This window comes from Hyperolius riggenbachi, chromosome 1 (assembly GCF_040937935.1).
Source record: "Hyperolius riggenbachi isolate aHypRig1 chromosome 1, aHypRig1.pri, whole genome shotgun sequence".
Classification (NCBI taxonomy): domain Eukaryota; kingdom Metazoa; phylum Chordata; class Amphibia; order Anura; family Hyperoliidae; genus Hyperolius; species Hyperolius riggenbachi.
Window position 1 is genome coordinate 450,758,571 of NC_090646.1, and position 16,776 is coordinate 450,775,346.

The 16,776-nt window shown below is 45.7% G+C and overlaps 1 protein-coding gene across 4 annotated transcripts in view; it reads left to right on the forward strand.

Annotated features, from left to right (window-relative positions):
- Positions 1–16,776, forward strand: part of CHEK2 (checkpoint kinase 2) — an 81,109-nt gene that overhangs the window by 27,862 nt on the left and 36,471 nt on the right. For all 4 annotated transcript variants that reach the window (XM_068238733.1, XM_068238734.1, XM_068238735.1 and 1 more), the window contains exons 4-7: positions 5,505–5,652; positions 7,456–7,546; positions 8,399–8,504; positions 14,463–14,516. In XM_068238733.1, coding sequence (XP_068094834.1) covers positions 5,505–5,652; positions 7,456–7,546; positions 8,399–8,504; positions 14,463–14,516 — 399 coding nt within the window. The remainder of the gene's footprint in view (positions 1–5,504; positions 5,653–7,455; positions 7,547–8,398; positions 8,505–14,462; positions 14,517–16,776) is intronic.

Consider the following 16,776-nt stretch of genomic DNA (forward strand, 5'->3'; position numbering starts at 1 on the left):
CTTGGAGCAGTGTCTTTGGAACGCTTACGCTTTGTTCCAGAAATACAGCAACCGCCCTGGGCGTCATGCGGATTTTATCTGGAGAGTGGTGGAGTTTATTCTGATGAAACATCACATGCCATCAGTGGCTGTGAGGAGACCTGGACGCCGTGCTGTTGGGGTGGTCAACCCGGAACTCCTTACTGGCCGCCACTTTGTGGAGTATGTCCCACCAACCGCAAAAAGGCAACACCCACAAAGATGTGTGTGGTGTGCTGCTCAAAAACAGATGACAGTGGCAAAACAATCCGCAGGGAGACCAGGTACCACTGTCCTGACTGCGATGTTGGGCTATGTGCAGTCCCCTGCTTCAAAATGTATCATACCAAGGATGTGTACTAATTTTTTTCAAAGTTAGGGTTTTTTTTTGTTTTTTTAGCATCCAAAAATATCTGTATTGTATATGAGTAATTCTGCATGTTTTATTTGCTTTATTTTTTTTCATTCAAAAAGTATGAATTTTTGTGTTTTTGTTGTATGCATTATTATTTCCTGCGAAAAAAAATATTTACCGTATGGTATATGATTTGAGTTATGCAGCAGAACTCCAAAAAAATGAATTGAATAAATTTATTATGTTATACGGTAATAAAATGTGAGTTTTTGTTACAGTATTGCACTGGAAAAAGTGGCTATAGTGGTGTATTAATACCAAAATTCTTTGCCTTGTTATTAGTAAGCTATCCCTAAGAATTACAGGCCAAAATATTACAGCAAATGTTCATGGAAAAAATTGCACCACTTTTAGACCCTGAAATCTAGAAAGAATCAGAACGCCAAGGAGGTTAAAGACAGGAGATAAGCTTAGTGAATTGAGGCCAATGTCATTATCTAACATCGAGCTTGACCTTTAATTAGTAGGCATAGAATGATCAGTCTTCAGGCTTGGGAATTAAAGACATAGAAGCCAACAGCATGCTTTTCTTAACGGACCCTTCCTCTAGAACAGTGTTGTAAAGTAAGCCTTGGGTATAAAAAGATGACTGAAGGTATTATAATAAAGTGCTGTATACCCATCAGGCCCTGGAGTTGTCAAATGTTTAAGGTTTTGGATAGCCTGTTTGACCTCATCTGCTGTATTAGGCTGACCTAGACCCTCAACCTGGTCTGCATCTAACCTAGGTAATGATAGTGACTCCACTGATCCACCCGAGCAGAAGAAGGACTCTGCAGAGAAGAATATAGGAAACTATAAAGCTATTCAAATAGTTTAACCCCCTACGACTGCCTCATGCCGATGGGCGTGGCAGCCCCAGGACCGCCTAACGCCAGTTGGCGTCAAGTCTTGGGGCAGGGTTTTGCAGGAGATCGTGCGTGCATCTCCACTTGAATAGCGGCGCAATCGCCGCTGGGAGACTGTTAGACTGCGTCGCCATCTAATAACACTGTACAGTGATGCGAGCTACGGTAGCTCTGTACTAGGGACAGCCGTGTGACACGGCAGTCCCCATGGGCACCAGGGAAGCAATCCACTGTCATAGGCTGAAGCCTATGGCAGCCAGTCGCACTGATTAGCTGGCAGGGGGAGGCGGGTTATTAAAATAATCAAAAAAATTGGTTTATTAAAAAAAAATGTATTTTTATTAAAAAAACATATACATCCTGGGAGCTATCATAGCCCACCAACAGAAATATTTGTTGGTGGGCAGAAAAGGGGGGGAAACACTTGTGTGCTGAGTTGTACGGCTCTGCAGAGAGGCTGTAAAGCTGCAGTGGCCTAATTAGGAAAACATAGTCTGGTCACTAGGGGGGGTGTAAGCCCACGGTCCTCAAGTGGTTAATTACCCTATGACAGGGGTCAGGAACCTTTTTGTCTGATAGAGCCATAAACGCACACACAAAATTAATGCTCACTCCCTGACAGCACTCTGCCACTTATATATATTCTGCAGACTGCCTGTCAGCCAATAAGACGTGCAAATACATTACACCTAGTCTGCAGTACTTAATTAAGCAGAGGCTGAGCAATTCACCAATCGTTGGAGAGGGCTTCAGTTGCATCCTCACATTCACGTGTACAAGATTTCTCACGTGCCTCACCCCTCCTCTGGAATGCCCTTCCACAACACATCCGCCACTCTCCCACCTTTGAAATCTTTAAACGCTCCCTCAAAACCCACCTTTTTCGACAAGCATATTATCTAGCTTAGGCCATGCACCCACTAAATAACCTAATTACGCACTGCCTGTACATATACTGTATACTTCCCCAACTCTAGTTTCCACCCCATTTCTTTAGATTGTAAGCTCGCAAGGGCAGGGCTCTCACCCTTTTGTGTCATGAAATGTTATTAATTTAATTGCTTGCACACTGTTATACATTTATACATTTTAGTCATCATGTTAAATCAAATTGTAATCAGCAGTGCTGTATCTTGTATCAGTGTTCATATTTGATGTATATCATTGTCTGTATCATTATGTATCCCTTGTTTGTTTTCTTACATTGTACAGCGCCACGGAATATGCTGGCGCTTTATAAATAATAATAATAATAATAATAATATAGACAAAGGCTATATGGCCAGCAGGGGGCACCAGCGTGCAGGAAACTCCCTCTCATCCTCCCCCTCCTAACTAAACTGCATAAGGAGCTGCAAGTGACGTTTAAAATATGCAAACGCTAGTGCGCATGACAGGCAGGGGCCCCGAGTACTTCCACTGCTCGGGACCCCAAACCAGCATGTAACACAATAAGGGAGCGCGGGCAAGCCCTGGAGCTCCCACCTCCAGGAACTTGCCCTCACTACTCCTTCAACTTACCACACACACAAAATAAATGCTCACTCCCTGACAGCACTCTGCCACTTGTATATAGTCTGCAGACTGCCCGCCAGCCAATAAGAAGTGCAAAGAGCCATAAATGACACATATTTTAAAATGTAATTCCGTGAGAGCCATACAATACGTTTCAAACTGGGACAGTGCGCATGGGCAGCAGAGTGTTCTCCCCAGAATTTTTTTTTAGCCGGGTGGCATGAAAAAGTAGTCGGTGGGGAAGTAAGGGCCTTTTCCCACTAAAAAGTGCAATCGCGATGTGATCACAAAACCTACAATTTCCACTACCCACGACTGTGGCATATAGCCACCGGGAACTGAGCGCGATCGTGCGACGATTACAATGTGGAAAAAAAAACGTTTGCTAGTGGGAAATGAGCAGGGCGATTTACATGTTATCGCGGTGCTCCTTGGGGGAGGGGGGTTAGGTTTACTTCCAGGGCTTCTTCCAGCAATCTATCAGGTCCCTTGCTGTAGTTCCAATCTACTCCAGTGTGTTGCTGTCCTCTCCGAAAGATCCGTCTCTGGCTGTGGGCACGTCTGCACCTCTCTTAATCGTGCTCCAGAGGCCAGGATGAATCTGTGCTTGTGCAGTTCACGTTCATCTTTTGGAGGAAACAGCAGCAGCCTGTGTAACCACAGAAAGGGAATAGATGAGACTGCTAGAAGAAGCCCTCCCCTCAGAGACTGTCAGTTTTAGAGAACAATGCTTAGGTTGGCACTTTTTTATATTCTTGACTCTTTCTTTGCCTGGATATACACTTCTCCCCATTAACTTCCCACATTCCTTTAGCAAACTCTCTTTGAAATACCGAGAAGTGATTTACACTCTGCTCCATGTTTGTTTTTGTAGGTTAATTACCTGGTAGCCTGGTGACCAGTGAGCCTGAAAAAGTTTATTAGAGGTCCTCTGCAGTGCTGGAGTGACGTGTATCAGTGACTGAGCTGTCACTGTGTAACATCACGCTGCCGTGCACACTGCCCCTGCATTCTGCGTGCAGAGCAAAGATGATCTCTCCTACCCGGTGTGATGGCTGCTGCTACTGGCTGGACGGAGTTGTGAGAGGCGGGGAGCACTCAGCTGCCTCTATTTTTACTGGCTGGAGGGAGGCACCAATGGGTAGGAGGGAAGGAAAGAAAAAAGAGCCTTCAGTTACCCAGGCACGCACGTATAATAAAATGTCTCTGGACAGACGCCTGGCTAATTAAGCCACCTGGGCGGCCGCTGATTTTACCCGGGCGGCGGGTACTAAGTTAGTAGTGCATGCTACAGAAGTAGCGTGCCTACTTTGAAACTGTCACTTGCGCTGCCACACTAAGCTGCACTACTTGAGCAATGTAGCTTAGTGAATCAACCCCTACTGATTTGTATGTGAGCCAGATGTAGCCTTCAAAAGAGGCACATATGGCTCCCGAGACATAGGTTCCTTACCCCTGCCCTATGATGTGGGATAATAGCTGCCCATGCCGGTTCCTTATTCTATAAACATGAGGGGTTTTGTCATATTGCCCCAACATTCTGGCGAACATCCTGGAGTGCGCATTGCTAAGCAGCACGAACTTGTTTTTAAGGCGTCTCAATTCTCTATTCACGTGGGAGTTAAAAAGAGATTTAAACTCCTTTCTCTTATCGTTAATTTGCACCTTCAACAAAGGGTCACCTGCTAAAGTGTGACGCTTCTCCAGACTAATGCCTGCTACACACCATGCAATTTACCATCAGATAGACAGGTTGAATCTGTTATTTCCGACAGGTCCGATCTGATTTCCAATCATTTTTCTGATTGATTTTTCTGATTTGACTTCTATACAAAATTGATCAGAAAGAAACATTGGAAATGAGATTGGATTTGTAGGAAATAATCTATTCAACTGTTAATCTGATGTAAAATTGCATAGTGTGTACTAGGCATAACTCACAACACAATCTAGAGATCTATGCCCCCCCCCCCCCCCCATCTCTATTATTTTTCTAGGATATAGAAATTAACTTGGCCCTCAGAACCACTTTATTGGCAGCCCAGAGGGTACCTAAAGACACCTCCACGTTATCAGTCTTGTAGTATTACTTTTAAAGCCTAATGTTAAGCTAAAGTGAGTTTGTGGTTAATGAAACTGTAACCAAAAGGTGACATGATTTGTAATCCCTGCCTCAGTTTCCATATACAGTTATAGACATTCTGAGTCTGATTTATCACAGAGGCTAGGCCTGTCAGTAAATGGCATTGCTTTCTGGGATGTAGGCTTAGGGTTATGCTGCTCTCCAAAGTCCATGTTACAGCTTCTGGCACCTGCTTTACAGCATTGTTTGCAGCACTTTACAGAGTACATAGCCATGTCACTAATTGTCCCTCAGAAGGGCTCACAATCTAATCTCTATCATAGTAATGTGTCCATTGTAGTCTAGAGACAACTTTTAGGGGGAAGTCAATTAACTTTTCTGTAAGTTTTTGGGATGTGGGAGAAAACCAGAGTGCATGGAGGAAACCCCACGCAGACACAGGGTGAACATACAAACTCCATACAGATAGTGCCCTGGTTAGGATTCAAACTAGGGACCCAGCGCTGCAAGGCAAGAGTGATATCCAATACACCTATTACTATTGCGTTGATTGTGTTAGTGCAATGGTTAAATATCATATGTACATTTTTATTTTTATTTATTTATTTTTTATTTATTTTTTTAGGAATCCTTGGCAGGTTTGTCACCTGTTGCCTATATTGAGGATTTGAGTGGAAATGGAACATTCCTAAACAGGCAGATCATTGGAAAGTCAAATAAGTTGCCTTTATCAAATAATGATGAAATTGCAATTTCTTTGTCATCAAATAAAGGTACAGCATTTTCCCTCTGTGCTGTGTGCATTATCAGTGCAACTTGTGATTTTATATTTATCATGGCGTATGTGTTATACGGCCGCCGGTGAGTTGGGCGCAGGGCAAACCAAATGACGAACTATTATGTATACTATGAATACTATTCCCCTTCCGAGTCGTAGCAACTCAGAGGGAGATGTAATTTAGGGTCTGGAGATAACCAGATCCCTGAATTAATCTTACACACCTTGCGCAGCATAGCACTACTGCTATGGCTGAGCGCCAAAATGACCTGATTCATTATCGTGCTTGCAGTACTGCTTTTCCTCTGACATTAAAGGGAACCTTAACTGAGAGTGATATGGATGTTTCCTGTTAAACAATACCAGTTGCCTGGCAGTCCAGCTGATCTCTGTGGCTGCAATAGTGGCTGAATCACACCCTGAAACAAGCATGCAGCTAATCCAGTCTGACTTCAGTCAGAGCCCCTGATCTGCATGCTTGTTCAGGGGCTGTGGCTAAAAGTATTAGAGACACAGGATCAGCAGACGATTCAGGCAACTGGTATTATTTTAAAAGGAAAAATCCATATCCTTCTCAGTTTAGGTTCCCTTTAATTACCTTTTACATGCACTATTCATGCAACTTCAACAATGCGGTGAGCCAGCTGGTTTGGGAACACTGGCAAGCAGTGGCGGGTGAGAATATATTTGGACAAGGAGGTTGGGATGTGGGCAGGGTGCAGCAACAATGTTGGGGTCAGAGTGTTACAGGGAGGTATAATGCTTGGAGAGCTCTGCCATTCTGTTTGTTTCCCCTCTCTGCCACTTCTGTACTTCTCTTCTGTCTGTCGGTCTGTCTGTCTCTTTTTCTTATCTATCTGTTTTCTGTACCCCTCTCCCCTCCTTTCTTAACTCACTGCAGATTAACTTTCTGTCTCTGCTCCTTCACTTTCACAGTTTGAAACTGACCTATCATCTCATACTCATTCTTGTCTTCTTCTACTTGTGCCCAATTTTGTCAATATATGTAAACCTACATGTTCAGAGGAATGAGATCAGATAAACAAACTGCATACTTCATCCAAATGAGCCTAGAAAGCCTAGAAAATAGCAATGGCAGCTGCCATATTACTCCTATGGCTGGTGTTCCTTGCATGTTTTTGGAAGATGTAAATTCCTGTTTTGCCCCAAGGTGGCAGTGCAGTCATGTTTTTCTATAAAGCATACATTCCTATTTGACTAATTGCAGCGTTTTGGTTTTAACCATTAGGGCTCTTTCACACTAAAGGCTGCGGTAGAAAAGGCTGAAAGTCAGCCTATTGCTTAACGCCAATACATAGCGTTTTCAAAGCGTTTTGAAAGAGTTTTACAGCCCATATGAAAACGTCCTTTTTTTTTTCTTCTATAAAAAATAAGTGAACAAGATAGCTGTAAAACGCTTTGAAAAGGCTTTGAAAACGCTGAAGTTGGCGTTTTCCTTTGACTATCATTGAAACGCCAACAGCCAACTTCGGCTGTAAACAGCCCTGAAAAAGCTCCTGGGAGCGTTGAAACGCAACGCTCCAAAACGCCGAGTTAGATGTGAAAGGTAAAATGAAAGTCTATGGACTTTTTTTTACCTAGCAAAACGCCAACTTCGGCCGTGGCGTTAAAACGCCGAAAAATCCCTCTGGTGTGAAAGGGCCCTTAGTAAGAATGCATTGTGTAGAGGTTTCATATTATGTCAGCTATTTTATAGGTATAATAACGATTGTTAATCAAACTAAACAATGTTATTTGAATAGATTGTCATTTTTAATTATGTTTATTTGTTTTTCAGTTTTTGTGTTTACAGACCTTTTAGCTGACGATCAGTCAATTTATCCAAAGGAACTCAGAGACAAATACATTATGTCAAAAACAATTGGAAGGTGGGTTTATTTCAACGGATGTAGTATGGTTTGACACATTGATGCCCATGATCTCCAGCCAATCATAATGAGATCAGACTTACTGGAGAATCTGTTGCATTCGCTGTCATTCATCACCAGTGACCGATGCCTGATAAACATGAATGTTTATTATTAGAGAGTACATGTCATGTTTATGCCCCCAAGTCTGGGTGTGTGAGCAATAACATCATGTCCACACTTCTAAAATCCCTATTATATCTATGGAAGCCACACAAAAAAATGCATAATAATCATTTTTTAAGAGAGTTAGGAATACTGGGGTAAAATGTGTATATTTCATGATATGTGTTGATACACTGGGGATAAGCAAATTACCTGTAGAAGATATTGGAGAACTCGCACAACAAAACTGTATGGTGCATCTGTTTGATTAGTAGAAAAAAGAAGATAACTATTCAATGGATCGGTCATTTCCCCAAATGTGTGAGTTGCTAAAAATTATTATTATTATTAAGGTGACGTTCACAGTGGGATGTTGCCTTGTGTTCCCTGTATAACAGAAACGCAACAGAACAAAAATGTCATGCCACACATTATGGCCGCTTTGCTTGGCATACATTTAATGAAAAGTATGTTTCACTGTGCCTGTTAACGTGCATGTTTTGTGGTTCCATTACCATATCACAACCTGTGATACCGCAATGCTATCACAGCACTATGAGTGTCGCATACATTGGTGGTTACAAAGCGATCATTACACTGCAACACACCACTGTGAATAAGGCCCCAATGTTATGGGGGTGCTATTTATAGACATAAATGCTGGATATTAAGTTCCATATGTTTCACTCTAAGTTTCTGTTACTTCAGTGGAGCTTGCGGTGAGGTTAAACTGGCCTTTGAAAAAAACACTTGCAAGAAGGTTGCTGTGAAAATTATAAGTAAGCGAACATTTCGGATGACTTCTGTAGTCCTGGTAAGTAAACATTTTGGCCTTTAAAAAAAAAAAAAAAAAACAACAAACCTTTTTATTGTGTTTATTGTGCTATAATTACGTCGCCAAACAGGAAATACATCATCAGAGCAGGTGCCTGTTTGCAGAGGCTCCTCTTAAACTTAATTTGATTGCTGGAACCACTTGTTGCCTTAGCTGCATGTCTGAGCTCTGAACTGATCTTTCTGCACTCTCAGCTGTTCACAAGGTCACCGCTCCGGAGCCTGCAGACGCTGGCTGTGAGCAGAGACCATGTCTGACTCATACACACAGCACACACACCGAGCCTGCAGGGGGCGTGGAGGAGGTGTGTATAACTTCTCCCTATTACAGCAGAGCAGTGCATTCCTCTCTTCCTCGACAAGGCTTGACAAAGGAAAGACGATTAGATTTAATACAGAGACAGTGCAACTAGGAAAGCCTGCAGCAAGCCAGACCACATTAAGAACAGGTGTAGGAATTTATAGGATAGAAGAAATAATGTTGAACATTTTGTAAGTCTCTTTAATGACCGTACTAGCAATGATTTAAGTTACTGCACAACTTATTCCTGCTGTATATGTTGGCAAATAACAGAATAGATTTCATCTTATTAACAACAACAAAAAGTAAATGATAGTATGTATTTTTGTGGATAGGATTCAAGGGTATGCACTGTGTCCTAGTCAGGATGTTGTATTGCATTCTGAATACCTGGATGAGACCAGGATCCGTATGTGGAGGTAAAAATGGAATGAATGGTGTGCTCCGACCAATACTGTCCATCAGTACAACTCGGGCAGATCACTTGCAAAAATCCAATGTTCTTGTCAGCACCACCAAGTAAGAATAGCTCTTTTAATAAACCATAGTTTTTTCTTTCTGGTTATAATTAGCCTAAAAGAGGCTGCATATCAACGACAGGCCGCTGTTTTGGGTGGTCGCCCATTCTTTAACCTGGGGCAGTTTTTACTAAGAATTTTGAAACTTTAGCGCTCAAAATTGCTGCATGACTGGCGTTTGCGAAAAACATGTTGCAAATGCATCGCACTAATGGAAACGTTCCCATGTGTCATTCCACTACCTAGCGTATTGTGATCCGTGAGCATTCGGAATCGGATCAGAAAAGGTCTTAAACCACTTGAGGACCGTCCCCCAGCCGATGGGCAGCGGCATTGGCTGGGCCCAAACGACCGCAATACGCCCATAGGCGGCGGGCGTGGTTATGCGGCGATCGCGTCATTCGTGACGCGATCAGCCGCCAGCGACAGGCTCCGCCCCCTCGCGTAGTAACCTGCCGGCCAATCGGAAGCGCCGGCGGGTTACTAGCTATCGGATCGCCGCTAAACCGTGTATAATACGCTTTGTAATGTATACAAAGCGTATTATACAGGCTGCCTCCTGCCCTGGTGGACCCAGTGATCGAGGGACCACCAGGGCAGGCTGCAGCCACGCAGGTAAGTACCCAAGCACACTGATCTGCCCCCCCTTCCCTCTGGTCGGCCACAGCACCCCTCAGACCCCCCCTGCCCACCCCTAATCACCCATCAATCACTCCCTGTCACTATCTGTCAGCGCTATTTTTTTAATTAGTCCCTAAACTGCCCCCTGGGGGCTCCTGATCACCCCCCACACTCTCAGATCCTCCCCAGAACCCCCCCAGCCCCCCCCCCCCTGTGTACTGTATACATCTATTCTCCCCTGTAATCACCTGTCATTCACCCGTCAATCACCTGTCACTGCCTCCCATCAGATCAGACCCTAACCTGCCTCTTACGGGCATCTGATCACCCACCCACACCATCAGATCGCCCGCAGACCAACCCTCAGATCACCTCCAAAGTGCATTGTTTACATCTGTTCTGCCATCTAATCACCCCCTGTCACCACCTGTCACTGCTACCCATCAGATCAGACCCTAATCTGCCCCTTGGGCGCCCTCAGACCCCAGCCCTGATCACCTCGCCAGTGCATTGCTTGCATCTATTCCCCCCTCTAATCACACCTTGAGACACCCATCAATCACCTCCTGTCACCCCCTAGCACACCTACCCATCAGATCATGCCCTAATTTGCCCCGTGTGGGCTTCTGATCACGCAGCCAAACCCTCAGATCCCCCTCAGACCCCCTTCCGATGACCTCCCTAGTGCATTGATTGCATCTATTTTACCCTCTAACCACCCCCTGAGACACCCATCAATCACATGCCCATGTTCTCTGCTGCCATGTCCAGGTCACGATTTGAGAACATCCTGCGCTTCAGTGCCAATACAACCTGTCATCTAAGAGGCCACCCTGCTTATGACCGGTTCCTCAAAATTCGCCCCCTTATAGACCACCTGTCATCAAAATTTGCAGATGCTTATACCCCTGAACAGTAATTTTGAAACATTTGGTTTCAAGACTACTCACGGTTTTGGGCCCCTAAAATGCCAGGGCAGTATAGGAACCCCACAAGTGACCACATTTTAGAAAAAAGACACCCCAAGGTATTCCGTTAGGTGTATGACGAGTTCATAGAAGATTTTATTTTTTGTCAAAAGTTAGCGGAAATTGATTTTTATTGTTTTTTTCACAAAGTGTCATTTTCCACTAACTTGTGACAAAAAATAAAATCTTCTATGAACTCACCATAAACCTAACGGGAAAAGGAGGGAAAATTCATTAAGGTGGTAGGTTGTATGACCGAGCCATAAACTGTGAAAGCTGCAGTGGTCTGAATGGAGAAAAGGGCTCTGGTCCTTAAAGAGAGTCTGAAGCGAGAATAGATCTCGCTTCAGACCTCATATATAGCAGGGGCACTTGTGCCGCTGCTAAACCGACGCTATCCAGCGGCTTAACGGGGGTCCCTGTCCCCCCAAATCCCCTCCGTAATGCGGGGGGAGCGCTTCCGCATTGGGGCAGGGCTAGCCGCCTCAGCCCTGCCCCACGCGCGTCTGTCAGACGCGTATCTCCGCCTCTCCCCCGCCCCTCTCAGTCTTCCTTCACTGAGAGGGGCGGGGGAAAGGCGGCGATGCGCGTCTGATAGACGCGACTGGAGGCAGGGCTGCAGCCGTTAGCCCTGCCTCCAGGAAGGGAAATTCTACGACCAACCTAGCGACCAACTTTTGTGGGGGTGGGTTGGGGGTGAAGGGACCCCCGTTTAGCCGCGGGATAGCGGCGTTTTAGCAGGGGTACACGTGCCCCTGCTATATATGAGAGCTGAAGCGAGATTTAGTCTCGCTTCAGTGTCTCTTTAAGGGGCGAAAAGACTGTGGTCCTTAAGTGGTTAATGTAATGCAAGCAGATTTAAGTGGAATTCCTCAAGAAAAATACAGTATCAGTGTATTATCAATTATCTATGCTGGTTTTGTACAGTATATGTGAAGTCTGTATACAATTAAGCCTCATCTAGACGGAGTGATCCGGCAGCTCGATTAGCCGCCGGATCGCCTCTTCCGCATCCCCGCGCGTACCCGCCGCGTCCCCGCTCGCCTGCGCGTGCGTCGAGTTGGATCCACTCTCGTCCCCGCCGGCGCCGCTTATCTTCCGCTCGATTCCCTGCCATTGGCCCTCGTGGGGAACGAGCAGGGAATCGGCGGTGGCGAGATCCGACCTGTCGGATCTTATCAATCGAGCCGCATAAGCGGCTCGTTTGATAAGCCAAATCGCCGCCGGATCGCTACGTGTAGATGTAGCTTAAGGCTCATCCAACAGTCTGTAACAAGGTAACAATCGTACCAACAATCTGTCCAACTATCTTCCAAACTTGTCATCAGGCTGGCAAACAACCAGATGACAACCGATAACAGGCTTTTTGCCAGATCCAACCGGTGGATCAATCTGTCCAACTATCATGCAGGTTGAGACGTGTGTACAAGTCCTTTGAACAACTTCATTGTTAAATGCAGACATGGGGCTCGATTCACGAAGCCATGCTAACACTTAGCACGGCAGTGAAAAGCCGCTTTGCACGTGCTATCATGCGTGTAAAGGTTTGCATGCAAACGCTTCACGCGCAAAGTATTGTGATCTGCAGTGAGTTCACGTGATGATGATACTTGGCACATGAAGTCACTGCAGATAATGCGAGCGGAATATATATCGTGAATTATTACTGTATATATTTCATTATGCGACGCTCATAAGACTTTGCGTGCACCACGTTACAGAACCGCACATGTTAATGTAAGCAACATTCATCATTTCATTACCAAACTCTATCTACTGAGCGGCCAAAACGCCATCGATTTCAATGGCATACCGCACTTAGTGTGCGGCGTGTTACGATGTCCGCGCGCTAAAACTTAGCACGCGAACGGCATAAACTTTGCACGTGCAAACTACTTAGTACGCACGTTTGCATGTGCAAAGCCTTAACACGTGAAAATTGAATTATCACGGGCTAGTGAATCGAGCCCATGTTGTGAAGTTTATTTAGCTTGCACACACAGGGCTTGAGTCACTAAGACAAATAGCACGCCTTATCAGAGTAGCATAGCAAACTTATGCCTGCTAATTGGCAAATAGCTCCACTCGTCTTGCCCTGAGCCCCTGCGGGTTCGTAGCGCTCGCTATGCGACTCTGATAAGGTGTGCTAACTTTGATAAGGCTTTCTAACTTTAATAAGGCGTGCTATTTGTCTTAGTGAATCAAGCCCATAGTATTTAAGTGTGTTGGTTGTTAGTTGGTTGGCGTGTGTGTACGTATTAGTCAGATAAACAACTTGTGTGGTTGGTCATGTTGTACATTAAGTTGGATATGTGTATGAGATTTTATTTAGGGAGTGAGTTGTTTAGATGGTTGGCGTGTGTTTGTACTTGTCGTGTAAACAACTTGTTGTACGGTTGGTCATGTTGTGCAGTTGGTTGTGCATTAAGTTGGATATGTGTATGAGCCTTTATTTAGTGAGTAGGTTGTTTAGTTGGTTGGCGTGTGTGTGTTTGTACTAGTCGTGTAAACAACTTGTTGTACGGTTGGTTACGTTGTGCAGTTGGTTGTGCATTAAAGAGACTCTGTAACAACAAAATCCTCCCCTGGGGGGTACTCACCTCGGGTGGGGGAAGCCTCCGGATCCTAATGAGGCTTCCCACGCCGTCCTCTGTCCCACGGGGGTCTCGCTGCAGCCCTCCGAACAGCTGGCGACAGAGCCGACTGTAGCTTCAATATTTACCTTTGCTGGCTCCAGCGGGGGCGCTGTGGCGGCTTTCGGCACGGAAATAGACGGAAATACCCGATCTCCGTCGGGTCCGCTCTACTGCGCAGGCGCCGAAAACTTGCGCCTGCGCAGTAGAGCAGACCCGACGGCGATCGGGTATTTCCGCCTACTTCGGAGCCGACAGCCGTCAGAGCGCCTGCGCAGGAGCCAGGAAGGTAAATATTACGTCACCGCTGCACGGAGGGCTGCAGCGAGACCCCTGACGGATGGAGGACGGAGTGGGAAGCCTCATTAGGATCCGGAGGCTTCCCCCACCCGAGGTGAGTACCCCCCAGGGGACGTTTTGTCGTTACAGTTCCTCTTTAAGTTGGACATGCTCCGATCTGAAAATAGACTGTGTTCCTACGGCACAGAGGAAATCACAGGAGCACCATGATTATCACTGTAATTGCAGTGCTACTTTTCCACCGCGGAAGATGGCAACGTTGTGATCTTAACCTTAATGTGATGGCAGTGCTTGCTGCAGTTTTCCTGCTTTTTTGTTTAGGTTGCAGTCTCAGGAGCACAAAATAATCACGTAACAAGCATGGTGCTATGCTTTTTTTCTAGTGATTGAGCTACGTAAAGAGATGCAAAGTGAGGTCAGATTGCAGCACGTTTGTGATCACGATTTGCAGTGGAAAAGGGTCCTGACTCATCAGATATTTTGCTATAAATAAAGATTTTCAATAAGTTTGGCTTTGTTGGTTAATTTACTACAATTTAGAATGATACAATGCCAGAAATATTATTGTGTTACTAATTGGAAACCTTTTTTCTGCAGGACCAACCCATCTCTGTAGACACAGAAATTGAAATTCTAAAAAAACTTAACCATGTGAGTAAAATGATATGTTGACAATCTTTTTATTTTCCGTGTCAACCCCTTTCAGCGCTGCTATGTTATCTCCCCTTCATAAACATTTCCATTTCAACTTAAAATATCCTTTATGTCTGCATAAATAGTTGTAGCACTGTATTTTTCTGGATAGAAGAGACTTTTGTTTGTAGCTTGTATAACATTTTTCAGTTGTTTTTTTTTTCTCCTAGCAAAAATATCATGTACAAGATGAGTCTAGTGATAACAGAACATTTATACTAATAGGTAAATTAGCTTTACCAGTGATGGGGGAAGTTGGATCTATCACATTAAGTACAGTTAATTGGAAAACCAGATCAGTGACTGTAAGCTGTAACTTGCTGAGTTAAATTCGCTCAGCGGGTCGTTCAGAAACAGCCTTATCAGTTTCCCCGACAGCGTGTACACACGTGCTTCTGTTGGCTGAACGTCCGCATAGCGGGAGGGTAATGCGTGTGTACGCACCTTAACCACTTGAGGACCGCCCCCAGCCGATGGGCGGCGGCAAAGACCGGGCCCAAACGACCGCAATACGCTCATCGGCGGGGGCGGCATCAGAGGTGGCTGTGCGGCGATCGCGTCATTAATGACACGATTGCCGCCGGTAATAGGCTCCGCCCACCCTGCTCGGAAACCCGCCGGCCAATCAGCAGCGCCGGCGGGTTTCAAACTGCGCGATCCCGGCCAATCAGAGAGTATAAATACACTTTGTTATTGTAACAATGTGTATAATACTGGCTGCCTCCTCTGCTGATGGTCACTCGTCGTGCGACCATCAGAGAGGACGGCAGTCCTGCTGATAAGTATACAAACACACTCTTGTACCTACACAGACCCCCCGATCGCCTACCCCATCCCTCAGAACCCCCCCTGACCACCCCAGCACACCACTGTTAGCACCCAATCACCCCCATAAAAACCCATCAATCACTCCCTGTCACTATCTAGCGACGCTATCCCCTAGGTTAGGTCCCTAACTGCCCCCTAGGTTCCCCTGATAACCCCCCTACCCTCAGATCCCCCCCCCCCCCAGACCACCCCCCTGTATACTGTATACATTTGTATACAGCTGACTTACCCACTGATCACCTGCCTATCACCTGCCCATCACCTCTTGTCACCACCACCCATCAGAGCAGACCCTAAACTGTCCCTTGGGGGCACCTGATCACCCACCCAGACCCTCAGATTGCCCTCAGACCCCCCCCCCCCCCCCCCCTCCTGATAACCTCCCCAGTGCATTGTTTACATCTATTCTCCCCTGTAATCCCTCACTGATCTCCTATTGTCACCCCCTGTGTCTGCCACCCACCAGATCAGGACCCAATCTGCCCCGTGCGGGCACCTAATCAACACCCCACACCCTCAGATCGCCCTCAGACCCCCCCAATCACCTTCCCAGTGCATTTATTTGATTGTGCTGTAATTGTATTTGATTGTGCTGACATTCAATTTCATTGTGCTGACATTCAATTTGATTGTGCTGACATTCTATTTGATTGTGCTGTAATTGTATTTGATTGTCCCGTGATTGGCTTTGATTGTCCCGTGATTGGCTTTGATTGTCCCGTGATTGGCTTTGATTGTCCCGTGATTGGCTTTGATTGCCCTGTGATTGGCCTTTGATTGGCTTTGATTGGCCTGTGGTTGGCTTTGATTAGCCCGTGATCGGCTTTGATTGGCCCGTGATCGGCTTTGATTGGCCCGTGATCGGCTTTGATTGGCCCGTGATTGGCTTTGATTGTCCCGTGATTGGCTTTGATTGCCCTGTGATTGCCCTGTGATTGCCCTGTGATTGGCCTGTGATTGGCCTGTGATTGGCCTGTGATTGCCCTGTGATTGGCCTGTGATTGCCCTGTGATTGGCCTGTGATTGGCTTTGATTGTGCCGTGATTGGTTTGATTGCCCTGTGATTGGCTTTGATTGTTCCGTGATCGGCTTTGATTGTGCCGTGATTGGCTTTGATTGCCCTGTGATTGGCCTTTGATTGCCCTGTGATTGGCCTTTGATTGGCCTGTGATTGGCTTTGATTGGCCTGTGATTGGCTTTGATTGGCCCGTGATCGGCTTTGATTGTCCCGTGATTGGTTTGATTGCCCTGTGATTGGCTTTGATTGGCCTGTTAATGGCTTTGATTGTGCCGTGATTGGTTTGATTGCCCTGTGATTGTCCTGTGATTGGCTTTGATTGGCCTGTGATTGGCTTTGATTGGCCTGTGATTGGCTTTGATTGTCCTGTGA